General features: G+C 44.0%; 1 protein-coding gene across 12 annotated transcripts in view; it reads right to left on the bottom strand.

Annotated features, from left to right (window-relative positions):
• The window catches only part of Tex14 (testis expressed 14, intercellular bridge forming factor), a 124077-nt gene that overhangs the window by 42757 nt on the left and 62551 nt on the right, over positions 1–18769 (bottom strand). For all 12 annotated transcript variants that reach the window (XM_087570635.1, XM_087570634.1, XM_087570638.1 and 9 more), the window contains exons 6-11: positions 14396–14477; positions 12261–12391; positions 11346–11459; positions 9237–9360; positions 8217–8395; positions 524–675 (exon numbers count right to left, since the gene is read on the bottom strand). In XM_087570635.1, coding sequence (XP_087426761.1) covers positions 524–675; positions 8217–8395; positions 9237–9360; positions 11346–11459; positions 12261–12391; positions 14396–14477 — 782 coding nt within the window. The remainder of the gene's footprint in view (positions 1–523; positions 676–8216; positions 8396–9236; positions 9361–11345; positions 11460–12260; positions 12392–14395; positions 14478–18769) is intronic.

Genomic DNA, 18769 nt, shown 5'->3' with positions numbered 1-18769 from the left:
TTCAAATGAACTTTCAATAAATATTCAGAAACCCTTTGCTTTGGCGGCTGGGAGTACAACTCAAGTGACAGAGCTGTTGTCCCAGGTTCAATCCCCCAGCACTGGAGGGATTTTTTTCCCCCTTCTTCTGTTAAATGCCTTATCACTAGCAAGAAGATTTATGGGCTTTTCTGAGTCTTAATAGTTAAAAAAAAGATTTCTGGGAAACTATCTTATGTCTAATAAGGACAAAGAAAATCCTTGAAGTCAAGACCCTATCTCAGGGGTTGGGGATTTAGCTCAGTGGTAGAGCGCTTGCCTAGCAACCGCAAGGCCCTGGGTTCGGTCCCCAGCTCTGAAAAAAAAGAAAAAAAAAAGAAAAAACAAAAACAAAAAAAACCCCTATCTCAGACAGAATAAAAGAAGACCCTTCAAGAATTTTTTGGTTAAGTTCTAAAATTTCATAAAACTAAGTAATTCCTGGGGGAAATCTCTAAGCTAAAAATAAGAATGCTGATCATCGTTTAATGTGCTCTGGGATCACCTGTTAAGATCTCTTGTATGATCATGGAAAAGCTGTAGATGTCTGACTTCACTGTGGCTGTCTTCTGTAAGACTACTTCCGGTGCAGCCCAGTTGTACAGCTGGGCTGGGAGGGGTACTCGAGTCATGTCCCTGTGTGCACCGCTGTCCTGGCTACGGAAGGGAATACAAAGCACAGTCATCTTACGGAAACATTTTAATCACCATAAAGTGCACTTAAATATTCTCCTACAGCGATCTCCTGGAGCTTCTGAAAATCCAACTGAATACTGATTTTATAGGCTTCCCTGGTGCTTTTCCATTTCCTGCAATTCCTTCCCATCCTTGCTTGCTTGACCCTACACTCATCTCTTGTGTGACCACTCTTCCTTTCTTACCACTCCATTCCAACCACAGGAGCCATCTTTCAGTTCCATTAGGAAGACATGAGTCGTTCCCTCTGCCCGGCATGCTCAGTGACTGGCTGTTCTTGAGACCAAAGCGGTTAATTTGAAAGTCGCCCCCTTAGGGAGCCCTTCCCTAATCACCTACTTTAAAAGTAGGACTGTTTTACTAGCTACAGTCTGTTGTTGAAGTTTATTATATCATGCATGCACTTAAGTTTTTGCCACTGTTTATTATATCTTATATGCAAGTTCCTAGTAGCTACTTTACTATTTTTAAATATTTTATTACATTTATTTACTGTGTACATGAGTACATGTGTGTGGCAGAGTGCACATGTAGAGTTGAAAGAACAATTTGTGAGAATCAGCTCTTTCCTCCCACCAAGTGGAACCCAGGGGTGGGTCTCAGATTATCAGGCTTAATGGCAAGAACTTTTTTCCTATGAAGACCAGGCTGGCATAGAACTCACAGAGTCTCTGCCTCTTGAATGCTAGGATAAAATGTGTGCACTCCCATACCCAATCAAAGACTGCTTCTTTTCTGAACTTGTGTCCTTTGGGGAATGAGGGGTTTTAGTTCATCAAGGTTCACTGATTGGCCTAAACAACTTCAACCAGACACCCTATGAGCCAAGTCCAACCATCCTAAATATCTCTCAGACCAATAAGAGACCTCAGGGTGAGGTGAAGTCAGTACTGACTGCCCAAGGCTGTCAGTAATCAAATGAAATTATGGGTGTGGCAACCCTCTGTGGTACTCATTTTACCAAGTAAAAAATAATATGACCATAATGGTAGGCATTTGGAAAAGGTTTGATGACTGCTCACTGATAATTAGGAACTAAGTTATTACAGTGCTGGGGATGTAGATCAGTTGGTTTGCACAGGGTGTATGAAAGCCCTTTGACAGAGAAGAGAGCACAGAGGTAAGCAAACCATGAATTAGAAAATGTGATCCTGGCATTTTATTTGTATTGTTAATGGTAAAGTGGCAACTTGTATACTATGATATGCACACAAATCTAATACATGTTTATATATTTAATGTGTAAATCTGGAATATTTACCATATAATTATATATTAAGTTAACATCAATTACATTAATATCACAAAAAATCAATAGGCATTTTTTTGGTCATGGTTTTGTTTTATGGGGTGCTAGCGATCAACACAGACAAGAGGGCAGTGAATATTCTATTATCTATACTATATTTTAAGAAACTACCATGCTTCTTTCTTCAAGCTGGGCATTTCTTCAAAGGAACCTCAGGCCTAGCTAAGGCTCTGGAGAAGGAGAAGTCACTTATAAGCAGAATTCAAATCTTTTCTTGTATTTACTCTCACTTTCTTCTCTTACAGCCTTTCTTCCTTCTCCATTAGAGCTAGATGGGGAGGGCTGAGGTGCAGCTCAAGTGCTCACTTTTCCTATGAGAGGCCCCGTGTTCCCCGCCCACAGGACAGGGGTGGGGTAGTGCTGAGGGTGAGAGACTCAAGTCAAGTGGTGTCCTGCTTTAAAGATTCAATTGAGGAATTAAGACTAGAAAAAGATTGCTACTGATCTTTACAACAGGAGGTGAGGTATTACCATTAACAAGCATGTTAAGGGCTGGAGAGATGGCTCAGTGGTTGAGAACACCCGACTGTTCTTCCAGAGGTCATGAGTTCAATTCCCAGCAACCACATGGTGGCTCACAACCATCTGTAAAGAGATCCGATGCCCTCTTCTGGTGTATCTGAAGACAGCTACAGTGTACTTATATATAATAAATAAAAAATAAAATAAATCTTTAAAAAAACAAAAAAAACAAAAAAAAAAACAAGCATGTTAAACTAATGTGCCCAACAGAGTGTTAGCCAAAATAAACACACAATTGAAAGTTGTTTAGACTCACGGGTCAACAACTTACATCACAAAGAACTTACGTTGCAGCTATGGTAACTTGCTGATTGCCACTTCTACCTGAAGTTCTACTCTGAGGTCAGCAAGCCCAGATGAGGTCTCCGACTGTCATGTCTATCATGCCCAGGATGACTCTCATGAACTCCAGCTAACTCTCACCACTCTCTCCTTCCTTTCAACCTCACGGCAACCCCAGCAGATGCTAACATCAGCTCCTCCGTGTATTCTTCCTCTTTCTACTGTGGCTCCCTGGTTCCATCCCAGTGTCTCCTGGCTGCATTCAACTTCCAGTCCACCCTGCCTATGGCCTAGGAACATTTCTACCATCTGGCTCTACTTCATTATGCCCCTAACCAAATGGCTGGATCGTTGGACCCCTTCATTCCTCTGGACCTGTTTCATTTAGGGAAAGGGCTGGGCGGAGGCTGTAGCTTAACCATAGGTGCAGCACTTGCCTAGCATGTGTGAGGCCCTGGAATTGATACCCAGCACCATAATTTAAGAAGAATTGAGGGAGTTGGAAAACTTCATTTCACTTCAGGATTCCTATTTCTACGGGAGCATAAAACCAGAATAGACTGTTATGCTGTCTTCTCAACAGCAGATGGCACTCCTAACTGACCAACTGTGTCATTTCTGTTGGTCTTTGAAGTCTCTGATAGAATTATCAAGCAAAAAGTTAACAAAAACATTAGCTGCTTTGGATTATAGAGCCAAAGTAGTCAACACTGACTTTGTCCCCTCAGGCGTTCCTTTTGTCTATATCCATCCAATCATGCAGCAAATACTGAGCAAATACAACCATCCTAGCTATTTTATTGTCAATGTGACATGACTTAGTCACTAGAGAAGAGGGAACCTAAACTGAGAAAATGTCCCCAGGAGACTGGCCTGTGGGCAAGCCTGTGGTACATTTTCCTAGTTAATGATTGATGTAGGAAAACCCAATTCACTATGGATGGTGCCACAGCTGGGCCACTGGTCCTGGGTGCTATAAGAATATGGGCCCATCAGTGACTCCCTCCTAAAAGAATGGGGCCTTGTCCTCTGGCTTATATAAATCCATGAAGTAATAAAGTCCAAGGTAATGCTATCACTGATATCATTGATAGAAGCCCATGGCAGGCTTAAAAGCACTTCTGTTCTCATTTCCCTAGCAGTGAGGATGGGAGCTACAACTAGTGTGGACCTGGGGTTAGAAGAATAGCATCTTTAGAGCACAGTGATCTATCTATCAAGGACTATAGGCTATAAAGGACAGGGATCAGATAGGTGAAGTAGTAGGAACAATACAGGACTAAGAGGATTCTTTTGCATATGCCATCCTCCAGAAGAGGTCTTAGTAATCGAGAAGGGAGGACCTGCACAGTGTTCAACAAAGAATGCCGCTATATTCTAATGTGCTGATAAGTTAGAAACAGTTAAACAGTTAAAAGCAAACATCCAAAAGGGAAAAAAGCACTATAAAACACCCTGAGACTCCTGGAATAGCTACTGGAATTGAAATTTTGGGCTGATATCTTTATCAAAGCCATTCCTCCTCATCACTTTGAACCTGTTATTTAGACCCTGCACCCTGAGCTACCAACTCCAGTTCATTACCACCTTTAAAAAAGATTTAAATAAATAAATATTTTATGTGTATGAGTACACCATAGCTGTCTTCAGACACACCACAAGAAGGCACCAGATCCCATTACAGATGGTTGTGAGCCACCATGTGGTTGCTGGGATTTGAACTCAGGACCTCTGGAAGAGCAGTCAGTGCTCTTAACCACTAAGCCATCTCTCAAGCCCATCGTTGCCTCCTTTTCTGCAAGCTATAAAGTTATAAATAGTGTTGACTTCTAAGCCCACCTACTAAGTAACACAGCAAATGGACTCTGGCTCTTGATGAAGCAGAATTCTAAAATTAGAGCCGTATATGCAGTCAATCACCTTCCAAAAGAGAGACTTGAAGGAGAAAGGAAAAATAGCAAGCTTTAATATTAATTATGAGTTACACTGGAATAAGAAACTACTTCTGATCTGCGACAACAGAGCTAACACTGGCTTCTGCTTTGTGAGCCTGCTTGCCCCTTCCTCTTCTCTGGAAAGAGTAGCATCTGCTCATCTCCCTTAGGAAGCAACCACTGCCAATAGCTGCTTAGACAGTGACTCCTGTCTGCTAAAGATCAAATGGTCTTAACTAGAACCCTGCACAGTTCAGCTTCTGTAAAGCTTGTTCAGCACTGGAGGAAATCTTTCCTTTAGATGGAGATGAAAAGATCACGTTAATGGTCACAGGATGATGACAAGGTCTAACCTCTTGGAAACCATGAAATATTTCTCATGGGGGTAGGCCTCTTTAAGCAATAGTTACAGGATACAGCTGTGTGCTAATAAACAAGCTCTTCCTTTATCACTGAGTTCTGAGAATCTCATGTGAGGAAGGTTGGGAGTCCAGAGACCAAAGGACCCTTGGGATGGAGAGCAGCTGAAGACTCCTCTGGTCTTCTCAGGCACATGTACACAAATACACCTGTGTACGCACACATACAAAAATGTTTTAAAAATTAGTGCTAGGGATGGCTTTAATCTTAACACTCAAGAGGCAAAAGCATGAGTGCTGCCACAAATTTGAGGCCAGCCAAGTCTACACAGTGGGTTCCAGGCCAACAAGAGCTACATAGCAAGATCAAGTGGCAAAAAACAAAAACAAACAAACAAACAAACAAAACAACACAACCAACCAACAAAAACAAAAAAGATGGGGCTGAAGAAAGAGCAGGCTCAATGGTTAAAGGCACCTACTGCTCTTTCAGAGGTCCCAAGTTCAATTCCTAGCACTCATGTTGGGTGGTTCAAAACCATCTATAACTACCTCCAAGGAGATCTGATACCACTGTCCCCTTCAGGCAGCTGCACACACAGGCACATACCCATGCACAGACACACATGCACGTATACTTTGAAAACAATTTTAAAAAGAAAAAATACAAGGGAGAATAAGTGTATGCTAGATATACTAGATTGGTAGATATGATACAGAATGCAGAAAAGGACTAGACTAAAAGTGAGCTCAGATGACCAGAAAGCAACAAGGCCTATAGTCCCAGCAGCAGAGAAGTAGAGGAAAGAGGAACAGGAGTTTAAGGGCCATTCTTGGCTATCTAGCAAGTGTATAGGTCTATCCTGGGCTAACTAAATAGGAAGACCTTGAAAGTGTGTGTCTGTGTCTGTGTCTGTGTCTATGTGTATGTATGAGATCAAAAGGCAACTTTTATAGGTAGGAGGCAGTATTACATGTTTTCAATCTCAGCACTAAGGAGGCAGAAGGAAGCAGATCTATTGAGTTCAAGGCCAGCCTGATCCACAGAGTGAGTTCCAGGATAGTCAGGGGCTACAGAGAAAAACCCTTTTGAGGGAAGGGGATGCAAGGGAGGAGAGACAACTTTCACATAGAAATTCTCTCCTATCATGGGTTCTGAGGGTCCAATTCAGGTTGTCAGGCTTGTGTAGCAAGCACTTTTACTTGCTGAGCAAGCTATCTCACTGGTCTACCTTGTGTTCTAACTAGGATTGAGAATGGACAAATCTGAGGCTTGACTGATGATTGTCACCTGACCTTTGCTGCTATTTCATAGAAAACTCCAACAGCTCCAGTCATTCCCTCTCTGATCCATTGCCGCTCTCTTGCTCTCATAGCATCTTCACACACAAGAGCAAGAGTATTATCTATGATACTCTAATCCTCAAAAACCATCTCTTACAGTACCTCAATAGCTAGGGTAAAATTCAGAGTCCTTACCAAGGTCCCAGGACCAAGCATAAGCTAGTCCCTGCACTCCTTTCCAGACAGAGCACAAGAACCACTGAGACATGGAAAGGTAAGAAACTGGGTTTTAATCACACTGAATGCCCATGAGTCAGGGCTTGTTCTCAGGGTCTGGGACTCAGTAATGAATAAAACAACTCTATGAGCACTGAGCTATGCCTGTGGTATGTGTGGCAAACAGGCAGAGGGAGAAGGAGGGTAAGTAAACAGAGTCTGTCCAGGAGCTAAGAGCAGTGCCTGAGGCAGAACCAACGTAGCCGCAAAGGCCTAGAGCTGTGGACAACATCAAGGATGTACAGCGGAGGCCCTCTGCCTGGGGTGGAGAATTAAGAGTCAGCCTTTGGCCCCAGCCCAGAAGGAAACTAAGCTCAACTTCCAGCATTTGAACACAGGGGTTGTTTCAAGTGTCTCTTGCTGCACTTGAGTGTCCTGAGAGCGAAGAGAAAACCGTCCAGAATGCCAACTGGTGCCCCTTACCGTCCCTCCTCTCTTCTCCAGCTAAGGCACATTTCTAAGCCTCTGTTCAATAAGAAGGTAGTTGGGCTTTGGCCAGTGTAAAGTGGGAAGCTGTGATGTACTCACTTTAGGTAAGCCCCAAACCTTACTGTGTACCCTCTATGCCTTCCCTTATTCCCTCGGTAGCAATGAAAAGAATGCAGGGGACAACTGAGGCCTTAGGGGGTGGCTGGCCAGTGATAGGAGAAATGTGTAACAAGGCCCTTTCAACACACACAGTTGATTATAAGGTAAGAACACACAACTCAGACCAGCAGGGTGGCACATATCCCAGCACTTGGGTAGCAGAGGCTGGAGGATCTCTGAGTTGGAGGCCAGCCTGGTCTACAAAGCACAGAGTGAGTTCCAAGACATTCAGAGCTACACAGAGAAACCCTGTCTCAAAAAAAAAAAAAAAAAAAGAAAGAAAGAAAAAGAAAGAAAGAAAAAACCCAACCCTCTGTTGTAATAACTGGGAATTTTTAAGAGTAGATAGATAGAGGCTTTGACACACATTGGTTAGTATACACATATTTCATGTTTATGAAAACAAGACTACCCTAAGCAGAAGTAACTTCTCAGCCAGACATGGCAACACACACTTGTAACAGCTCTTGAGAAGCCTATGAAAGAGAACTGTGAATTCAAGTCTAGGCTGGACTACTTTGTAGATCTGAGGTCAGACTGAGCTATACACAAGACTCCATTTCAGACAAGGGGGAGGGAGGATAAGGAGGATTGGGGAAGGCCTCAGTGGTGAAGGTCCTGACACCTAGCCTAATGGCCTGGTTTCGATTCTCAGAATCCACACAGTAGAAGAAAAGAACCATAAGCTGCCCTCTCCCTCTCCTCTCTCCCTCCCAACCCCCACACACAATATGTAAAACAATTTTTTAAAAAATAGTCTTATCTATAGCCTTGGCAAACAAAGCTAGGCCTTTAGGAATAATCTCTGTGCTGGTGGACAGTTTTCCCACCAATCACATGTCCTGAACAGATTAGATTTCAACGCTGTAATGAAGGTCCTCCCCCCCCCCCTCCCGCCACCCGTGGAGTCCCTCTTAAGAAAGAAGCTACATGGCATCCTACACCTACCTTTCCATCATGTATTCCAGGTTAGTCAGCCTTGCCTCTCCTGCAGAGACAATGTGGACAGCGTAGGAGCTAAGGGAGCGATGGATAAACCCTCGGGAATGCAGGTATATCAAGGCGTCAGCAATCTGGAGGAGCAGGTGCACAATCATTTCCATGTGCAACACTGGGAACTGGGACCTCTGCAAGCAAGAAAGAAAGAAAAGACTTCCTGGTGCCATCTCCAAAGCCTTTTAATTTGCTTCTCACTGCTTCCTGGTTTCTCATTTGGCAGATGGGAGCCTAAACGTCAGTGAGGTTAAGTGACTACAGTTCCACTGACCCAGTTCTCGGCTCTAAGCCTCAGCTCCTTTTCTACAGGGGAGCATGAGAGGAAGTACTCTAGATTTGGTATGTGCTTTCCACGTTAACCTGGGGAAACTGCCAGGGAGGTCTGTCCACTCACACCAGTAAACCTGCCCTGGGAAGGTTTCCCTTCCTACTGGAAGAAGCTGAAGGTTTAAACATCATCAGTAAAAATGACAGGGGAAAACCAATTGCACAAAGTTATCCTCTGACCTCCACACACATAACTGTGGCATATGTGCACAGGGACGCAGCATACATGTGGGCACATGCACATGTACACACACACACACTGATAAATTTGTTTAATGAAAAAAAGAAGATGAGGAAGACTAATGATTAAAAAAATAATACTGTATTAGGGCCAGTGAGAGGGCTCAGAGGGTAAAGGTGCTTGCTGCCAAGCCTGGTGACCTGACTTTAATCCCTGTCACCCATAGTAGGAGAGCACTCCTTACAAAAAGTTGTCCTCTGACCTCTGGGTGGTACACAGAAGACACATTAATCAAGCGAGCAATGTGAAAAGAATTAAATCACATCAGCCCCACACATGCTTCTCAGTCTTATCTGGCCTGTGACACCACAAACCTAGAAAGGACTGACAGGTTTCTCTTCCAAAGAGAGCAAGGAAGAGGGCAGGGCAAGGACAGCTGGGCAATGTTTAGAATGACCATTTACTCGTTCATGGAGGACACTGAAGAGTGTGCCGACTGTGATACGCTCATAAACCAGGCGAATTTTCTCCAGGTCCCGGGACAAACATACGGCCATCAGCTGCAACAGGCTGGGATGCCGCAGGTTGCTAAAAAAGATAAAAATCTTCAGAAGGACAGGGAATAGGACAGCAGGATGAAAATATAGGTGATATTCTTTCTTTTAGGTCATTTGAACACATTCTAAACAAATCCCCTTACAACCAGGCATGGTGGCACAGCCTTTAATCCTAGAAACTGGAAGGTGGAGGTAGCAAGAGGCTCAAGGCCACCCTCTACTTACTACACAGTAAGCTCAAGTCCAGGCTGGAGTACCTGACATCTTGTCTCAAAAACAATCAATATATAGAAACCAAAGGCCAACAAAACACACTCTACATACAGCATTTTCTTAGAAAATAAGATGGGTTCTGGAAGGGGAGACATCTATTGGAAGAAGCTGAAGGTTTAAGCATTGTCTGGTGGGCTGGAGAGATGGCTCAGTGGCTAAAAGCACTGGTTGCTCTTCCAGAGGATGGGGATAGAATTCCCAGAACTCATAAGGCAGCTCACACTGTCTATAACACCCTCACCCAGACATATATGTAGGCAAAACAGCAATGAGCATAAAATAAAAATAAATAGTATATAAAGAAAGTTATCAGTGGCAATAATGACAGTGTAGGAAAAACTACAAATCAAATACTCTGTATGTTGGCTAGTTGTAGGTCAGTGTAACACACAAGTTAAGAGTTATCTAGGGGTTGGGGATTTAGCTCAGTGGTAGAGCGCTTGCCTAGGAAGCGCAAGGCCCTGGGTTCGGTCCCCAGCTCCGAAAAAAAAAACCAAAAAAAAAAAAAAAGAGTTATCTAAAACAAGAGAACCAAACTTGAGAAGATGCTTCCACCAGACTGTAAGGTATCTTCTTAATTAGTGACTGATGGGGAGAGCCAAGCACATTGCACATTGTGGGTTGATCTATTCCTAGGCAGGTGGTCCTGAGTTCTAAAAGAAAGCAGGCTCTTGGCAAGCCTGAGGAAGCAAGCCAGTAAGTCACCCCCTCCATGGCCTCTGCATCAGCTCCTGCCTGCAGGTTCCTGTCCTGACTTCCTTCTATGATAAAAAGCAATACGGAAGTGTAAACCAAATAAACCCTGTCCTCCCCAACTTGCTTTTTGGCCATGGTGTTTCATCATAGCAAAAAATAAATAAATAAATAAATAAATAAACAAACAAACAAACAAACAAACCAACCAACCAACCACCAAAAACCTAGCTAAGACACTCAATATAGGCTGCATAAGTCATCTCTGAAATGGAGCTTCCTACTCACTGTAGAAATGAAGTAACCAAGAGTTAGAGGTGGAGCTCAATGGTGGAGCTTTACTAGAAAGGAGGTAGAAAACACCAAGGAAATGTGTTCAAAGTCGCAGATCTACTCAGCCTTATGTCAAGCACACATCATGCCTACCCAATTGTCTTTTCAGGTTGTTTGGGTTCAGGCCAGTGTCTTCAAAAGCAAGCATTTCACCTGTCCAGAAACACCTCCTACAGGGCTGTGTGGTCTACTCAGAACCTAGCTCAACGATCCAGGATTCCTTTCCGTTCCTTGGTGGCCCTGGTATGAAATCACGAATCCAGTATCTGACTGGCCAAGACGTACATGACATGGGTCTGGAGTCTCAGGAAGCTATGAGATTCATGGACATGTCCTGAGGAGTGGAGATGCTGTCCTCAGATCTGACCTGATGGACTGCTGTGCTCTATGAGAACAGGACAGCCATTTGCTCTCCAGATCAGTACAGAGTCCCAGGAAAAAACAACAACAACAACAACAACAACAACAACAACAGATGGTCCTGGGTCCTGTCCATACAAAGACTTGAGTCACAGGACAGATGACAGAATTGAGGCCCTTACCATCACAATCCACACTCCTCAGACTCCTCTTTAATTCCTTTCTCTTCAGCAGTTTTTAGAAGTCAACCAAGCCTAATACTCAGGACATGCCAAGGGTAGGTGAGATTGCTGTACCGCAGGTCCAGGTCTGGACAACTCAGCCCCACACTGGCTCTTGTTCTACGGGTCTCCTTACCTGCTGTGCTCCTGTTCAGCAATCAGCAAGTCGGCCAACCTCAGCCTGCTACAGTGGGGATGGGTGGGAAGGTTCAGCTCCTTCACTGTGACTCTGCTCCTGTTCCACACGAGGCTAAAAGAGCAGGAGAGAGCAAAAGGAGAGGGGCTGAGTAGCCCCTGCTTCAGTGAACCAATTTTCCCACACAACTGAAAAACAGGTTCACACAGAATCTCTACTATCCTCTCTTCCACAACCTCTAGGCTCTAAAGCACACTGGAGAATTAAGTGAGGAGGCAAAGGTCACAGAGGGATTCAAGGTAGTGAATAATTTGGTGAGGTTTTTCTGTCAGATAATGGTGACAGCAGTGTGGCAAACGAATAGAGCTGTGGTGATCTAGACAATAGGGAATGCTCAAGAACCCATTAGGAGGGACAGGAGCCATAGTGATGGGACAGAGGCATGATCTAAAAACAAATTCATAGCGCAGGCAGAAAAATGAGGGACACAGGAGCCTTGTGGACCCAGCAGAGGCATTTGTAGATGTGTGTTTCTTTGAAGAAGTAAAGAAACCCAGGTTCTAAAAGCTGAGACATCCTGGCCAGAACAACTCTCCTGACCCCGCAGGGATAAGGTCTCCGAGAACCGAGTACATCCAACAGGTTTCTGTCACATCCAAATCCTGTTACTACCACTATCCTTGGATTTGGTTGATGAGAGACACATCCCGTTTCAGATGCAAGTTAATTACCGTCTTGTTGCCTCTAATTCTTTAGACAGTAGAAAGGTTAGCATATTGAAACGGGAAATTTCTCAGAGCAGTTGTTCTCTGGATAAAGTGTCCTTTGGTAATGTCTATAGTCAGTTCTGTCACATCCAAGAAGGCCATAAACACTTCCCATAGGACTAACTCCCACTGACCAATTCCAACTTACTTGGTCATGACCATGTAGGGGCCGCTGAAGAAAGAGAAGGTGGGCTCATCGTCAGCTTGGATCACTTCCTTTTCTCCAATTACTGGAAGAGATCCTGGGTAAGTGAGCTGCATCCCCGAAGTGAGGTAAAACTGAAACCAAAGCACAGCTTCAAATTGTGGGAATTAGAAAGGGAAAGCAGAGTCCCTCCCTCCTATCCTTTGCTTAGTGATGCTACTTACCTAGTAAATACACCCACCCATTCTCTCTTTGGTAGTAGTGCTTGGTTGGTTGGTTGATTTGGGGACATGATATGGAACTCACTATATAGACCAGGCTAGCCTCAAACTCAGACTAGCCTGCCTGCACATTCCAAGTTCTGGGATTAAAGGTGTGCACCATCATGCCCAGCAATACTACTTGTTTTTAGATAAGATCTCAATATGTAGCTTATATAGGCCTCAAATGCATGAACTTCCTGCCACCTCCTGAGTGCTTGTATTAGGGGAGAATGCTGTCTCAGGTAGCTCCTAGCATTTCTTTTTACAATAACTCCTCCTTCCTAAGGGGTAGGATCAGAGGCATAATCATACATGATCCACAACTGACTTTATATTATTTTGAATCTTGAAATATTCTTTCTCTTTTACTGAGGTGGTTCAGACAGAAGTCCAGGATCTTTCCTGAAGTGATGTGACAAGGACTGTGGTGGTTTGAATGAGAATGTCCCCAAAGGCTCATATGTTTAAATGTTTGGTCCCCAGTTAGTAGAACTGTTTGGGAAGGATTTGGAGGTGTGGCCTTGTTGGAGAAGGTGTGGCACTGGGGTGGGCTAAGGTTTCAACAACTCACTCCTTTCCCAGTTAGCTCTCTCTGCCTCATGCTTGTGTATCAGAAGTAAGCTCTAGACAGTGGTCTTGCACCAAGCCTGCTTGCCACTTGCCATGCTTGCCACCACTCTTCTTCTGGAGTCATGAGCCGCCAAATTAAATGCTTTCTTTTATAAGGCACCTTTGATGAGGGGGCAGGAGAGACGGCTCAGTGGTTAAGAGCACTGATCGCTCTTCCAGAGGTCCTGAGTTCAATTCCCAGCAACCACATGGTGGCTCACAACCATCTGTAATGGGATCTGATGCCCTCTTCTGGTGTGTCTGAGGACAGCTGCAGGGTGCTCATATACATAACATAAATAAATAATTCTTTTTAAAAAAGATGCCTTGATCAGGGCATTTTGTTACAGCAATAAAAAAGTAAGGCATAACATCTCCAGAACCCAGGCCATGTGTACAAAAGCCAATACACCTGTGCTAGGGACTTATTCCCGAAATAAGCATCTGAGGCTCACACCAGAGCTCTGGGTTCACTTCCATCAACACAAGGGCGGGGGGAGCCAAATTTTTTTTTTACTTCCACCCTCACCCAAGCGCCTTGGTAGAGAGCAAAGACCCTTCATCCACTCAGCATGTCCCCAGTGGGATCACTTCTATACACTTTCTCTCTTGCCAGAGTCATTCAAATCATTTCACTACAGTGTTTACCGTTCATTGTGCAGTAAGGATGGAGCACTAAGAAGTCTCTCCCACAACGCAGACGACAAAAGACGACAGGGTCTCTGAGGTCAGGAGGAGGGATTAAGGGCTGGTGTTACGTAGAGATAAAGGCCTATCCTGCGTAAGATGCAGAAGGACTGAGATTCTTCAATTCTCGTGAAGGTCTCAGGCATTTGCCTTTAACAGAAAGGCAGAGAGCTGTGCCAGCTCCATGGATTTGCTTCCTGATGGCCTCACCCTTCCACGGGTTTAATAAATATACCTAAAATGCTTTTAATGAACTGAGGAATGCTTTGAGGAGAAACAGTATCCTTGTCATCTTCTATTCTTCCAGTTAGGGAAAGAGGCCATTGGGGGATGTGCTGGGTGTATGAATGATCTTTGCTTTTCCAGTATCTGGAAAAGAAGATCACCAGGTTTAGCCAAGAGCAGGTATGGTAGTTTATACCTGCAATCCTAGCACCGAGGCAGAATTATCTCAAGTTTGAGATCCTATCTCAATCCTTACCCCACAAAACCCATTAGAGTTGAATAAGGTGAAGAGATATGGTCATATGATTCTCTACCTAAATCAGCAAACCTAGACTATGAGTGTCAGCTTCTTACCTTCCCGAAGCCAAAGCTGTAGATATTTTGGGCAGAAATGATTCCAGGTTTAGGCTGTCGGTTGGGAGAACTATTTGGGCTTCTAGAAATATTTTTAAAAGGAAAAGAGAGAAAAAGTAAGAATTTATTATTCATACCCAAAAGAACAATACTAAACCCGAGTTTTCAAAAAATGTTATTATAGTTAGCCTTCAACCTGACACGCAGAGAGAGAAAGCGCCTGCCTCTGCTCCAGCTGGAGTTCTTGCCATTCCTCTCAACGACAGACTGTAACTAGGAAAACAAACTAAGGCAGCTGGTATTTATCTACTATTTGGTCTTTCTATTCCTTGTGACAAGGTCCTTTTAGGTAGCCCAGGCTAGTATGAGATCTTGTACCCCTCCCCAAGTGTTGGTACTGAGGAACACAGGGTATAGTGTATAATTATGTACAACTAGTTTGGTAGATACAAGAACTTAAACTCAGAAGAAACTCAAGGGCAATTTACTTAAGTTTGAAAAACAACAGATCAGGTAGGTTGGAAAACTCTGAAACATTGTTGGGGGAGACAGATAAGAGGACAAAGAAAGATGGTACCATTTTCCCTCTGCTTTAGAAAGAATCTTGTTGGCCATGGATTTACACCAGAGGAAGACAACATGTATTCTTTCTGTTCATGGTGGTGCCTGACAAACACCTGACTGCAACTTGCTCTTTTAATCCCGTTCTCCGTGCTGAGCAGCCCTACAAGGACGCACCTGAGCACCATCCACCTAGCCAGACTTCTTGTTAAGAGTGTCTTTGCAGGCACGGTGCTCACAACTGTAATCCAGACCTTTGGGAAGTGAAAAAAAAGTGGATTGCTATGGGTTGGAGGCTAGAATGGGCAGGCTAAGAGAGGGACCCTGACTTTGAAAAAGGAATGAAAAAGTTATGTCTTTGTTGGTTTTTTTTTTTTTTTTTTTTTTTTTTTGAAGACGTGGTTGGCAGAAGCCATGCAGAAAAACTATAGCAAGCGAGTTTCCTGGAGGTGACCCATCGTTTTTGCATGACTATGATGGGTGTGCCCTGAAGAGACATAGACCCCAGGTATATGCCTTTCCATGCTGCCATTGTGTATTCCTCATATGTCTGGCATGGTGTGCAGAGACCTTACCTGCCCATTGTTTCCTGGGTATTAACCCACTCTGCTGGGCAGATTTCCTGCAGAATCAATATGAAGATGCACTTTCATGTAGTAATGTTATTTAGATAAACTGATGGTTTCATAATTTCTGATAACAATTTTCTAAAACTCCTGAATTGATTCAAGTAATTTTAAGTCCCTCTGCAGAATAAGAAAGCTACAAAAAAGTGAACCTTCATGAACCTTCATGTATCACAGGCACATAAATTACACTAGGAAAAAAAATAGGCTTGAGACATATTTATAATCAAGGAAAATCATTCAATCTAGGCTAGATCCAGATGATTATTTACAAACATAAAATAGATAATAGCTAATTTAACTATATAAAACTTTAAAAATACGATATAAAATAAATGACCTGTTCATGTTAATTTATGACATAAAAACTATTGCTTTGAACTTATAACTTGTGGAGCTAAATAGTAAACAAGGAATATTTATTCAGGTGCAAGTCTTCATGGAAAGACATGTACACAATTCTGCCGTTAACTCCTTAAACCTTACTGACCACGAACTATTGCTTTGAACTTACTATGAACTTAGGAATGTAAAAATGTTTGGAGAACCATGTAATCAATTATCCTGCTGTAATGATTCTACCTGTTCTTATGACAGTTGCTTTTAGAGCTATGAGCTTGAGTGTGATGTGCACGTGGTTTGGTTTTGTTATTTTTTTTTTCTTTTCTTTCTCTCCACCCCAAGTGATTGTCTTTTTCTAATCACCTGCTGCTCTCCACAGGAGGCTAACTGCCAGGAGCAATCAGCTCCGGCCCCAGGAGAGTAAAAGAGAGTTCAGAATTTCTAGTCAATTACAAGCAGTGAGCTGATCTTGAGCCACCAGAGCCACCAGCTCTGGCTCCCTCCTTCTATTTTTTCCATTTTAATTGTGTGCATGATCAATGACCTTGGTGCCAAGCCTACTAGTGCAAGCCTGTAATCCCAACACCTAAGAGGCTAAAGAAAGTGAGAGGCCCATGAAGGGTTTGAGGCTAACCCAGGCTACACAGAAAGATCCAAGTCAGGTGAAGCTACAGAATCCCAACACTTCTGAGGTAGAGGGAGAGCATCCAGAGTTCAAGGTTATCCTTGGCCACACAGTGAGTTTGAGGCCAGCCAGGGGGCTACATGAGACTTTGTCACAAAAGGGGACAAAGACTTTAGGTAGCTGAGAGAGGCAGCACACAGCTGTAATTTCAGCATTTGGGAGGTTGAGGCATGAGGACCTCAAGTTTGAAGGCATCGGGTTAGTGAGTTCAAGACCAGCCGGGGCAGCCAGACAAGGCAGTACATATAACCCCAGCACCTGGAAGGTGGAAACAGAGAATACAGAATTCAAGGCCATCTTTAACTGAAGCTAGCCTGAGCTAGGTGGCATGGGGGGAGGGGAGTTAACAAAGAACAGTGGTTATCACCAGACAGTGCTGAGGCTCAGCAGCTGCAACCAGTACTGAGGCGGACGGCTGGCTCAGTTTTCCTCCCTCTAACATCCACACTGAAAGATGACTTCACCAATTTGTATAATGTGTTAGCACAGGAACCATGGTGACTTTCTCTGTATTCCAACTTCAGTATAAGTATGGCCAAATGAACATACTTTATTGAGTTTCTATTATGGAAATGAAGATGGTGTAACAGACACCCTTTGAGCAAGGACCTGTGGTTCTTTCTCCTGCATTTATACTCTCACAGGTCATTTCAGGCTGCTGTTAACTCAGTATATTACAGGAATAAAAGAGTTAGTTACCAGGGCAGAGGAGAAATGGTTCAGCGGGTAAAGTACCACTGAGCCTGATGATCAGAGTTGGATCTCTGAGACCCAGATGGTGGAGAGAACTGACTCCCACAGGTTGTCGTTTGATCTCTACTCATGCATGATGGTGTGTGCATGCATGCATGGTTGCAAGTGTGTGCGTGCACACACAAAACACACACACACACACACACACACACACACAATAAATAAGATATTTAAAAAAAATAAAAGGAGTCATCTCCAAAGTAACATCTACCAGGACTTCTGTCCTGATCCCTCTGGGATCATTGATTCTGAGAAACCTGGGAGGACATTCAGGGACAGTCGCCAAGACTGGGAAAAAAAGGGGCTGCAGTAGCACTAGGAGATAAAGCCATCAAGCCACGTGAGTTTTCAGGTAAGTGGCCACTGGTCGTGTTCCCGATTGTGCCTGGGGTAGTAGGGACAGAGGTTTAGGAGGGCACAGCCTTTGAATTAGCCAAGGCATTTTAAAATTAACTGGCATCTCTGTCTCTGTCTCTCTGTGCGCGCGCGCGCGCACGTGTGTGTGTGTGTGTGTGTGTGTGTGTGTGTGAGCGTGTTTTCCATTCACAGATCGGAGACACCTCCGGGCCAGGTCCGTGCCATGCCTCGCAGGGAGCACGATGCAGTGCAGCCAAAAGCTCACCACAAGAACTTGGTACTTGACGTTGTTATCTAAGAGGTGACATCATCCGTCGGTGTAGGTGCTGTGGCCCCTTGGGTGGGTCTCAGGGGACAGTAAGGGAGACTTCCATGCTGCTCTAGTAATAGAAGTGCCATGTCCACTGGCATACGATTGACACAAAACAGTGTCCTAGCAAACTAGTAGAACCTCAGCATGGGCCCAGAACAGGGTGGTGGCTGCTTCCCCAGGGTTTATGGAAGTCCCTTCAGGTGCCAGCCACCTGGCATCTCCCAATAGTGACAGTGGGAAAGGTGGCTACTCAAGAGCTCATGTCAATTCCCCATTGGTCCAAAGGCTATATTAAAAAAAAAAACAGACCTGCACCTCAATGCTAGTCTCTGGCCTGTTTCCTAGGTTGGTGATTCCATCTCTCTCACCCCCTCCTGGATCCCAGTTACGACAGATACAATTACAGGTGGTCAGAGTTGGAAAGAGTCACAAAGTGTATCTTCTGCAACCTTTTCATTTTACAGATGGGAAAAATACAGCCTAAGAAGGTAAAACTGCTGGCCTACAGAAGAGAACATCGGCCAGGACTAGGTATAAATGGTACTTACCCAGCCACTGTTCTTCCCACACACCGCACTCAGACCACCTCCTGCACACCAGGGTCCCACCAACTCAAGTTTCACTGGAAACAGTAATAGTGCTATGCATGCAATGGCTGCTCAGCTGATGCTTCAGCAGTTTCAACTCAGACTGAATGAAACGATTCTGCTGCCAGGTATGATAGCACACACCTTTAC

Source organism: Rattus norvegicus, chromosome 10 (assembly GCF_021556685.1).
Source record: "Rattus norvegicus strain SHRSP/BbbUtx chromosome 10, alternate assembly SHRSP_T2T, whole genome shotgun sequence".
NCBI lineage: Eukaryota > Metazoa > Chordata > Mammalia > Rodentia > Muridae > Rattus > Rattus norvegicus.
Note: the sequence above shows the minus strand (reverse complement) of the source record. Positions and strands in the feature narration are given on the sequence as shown.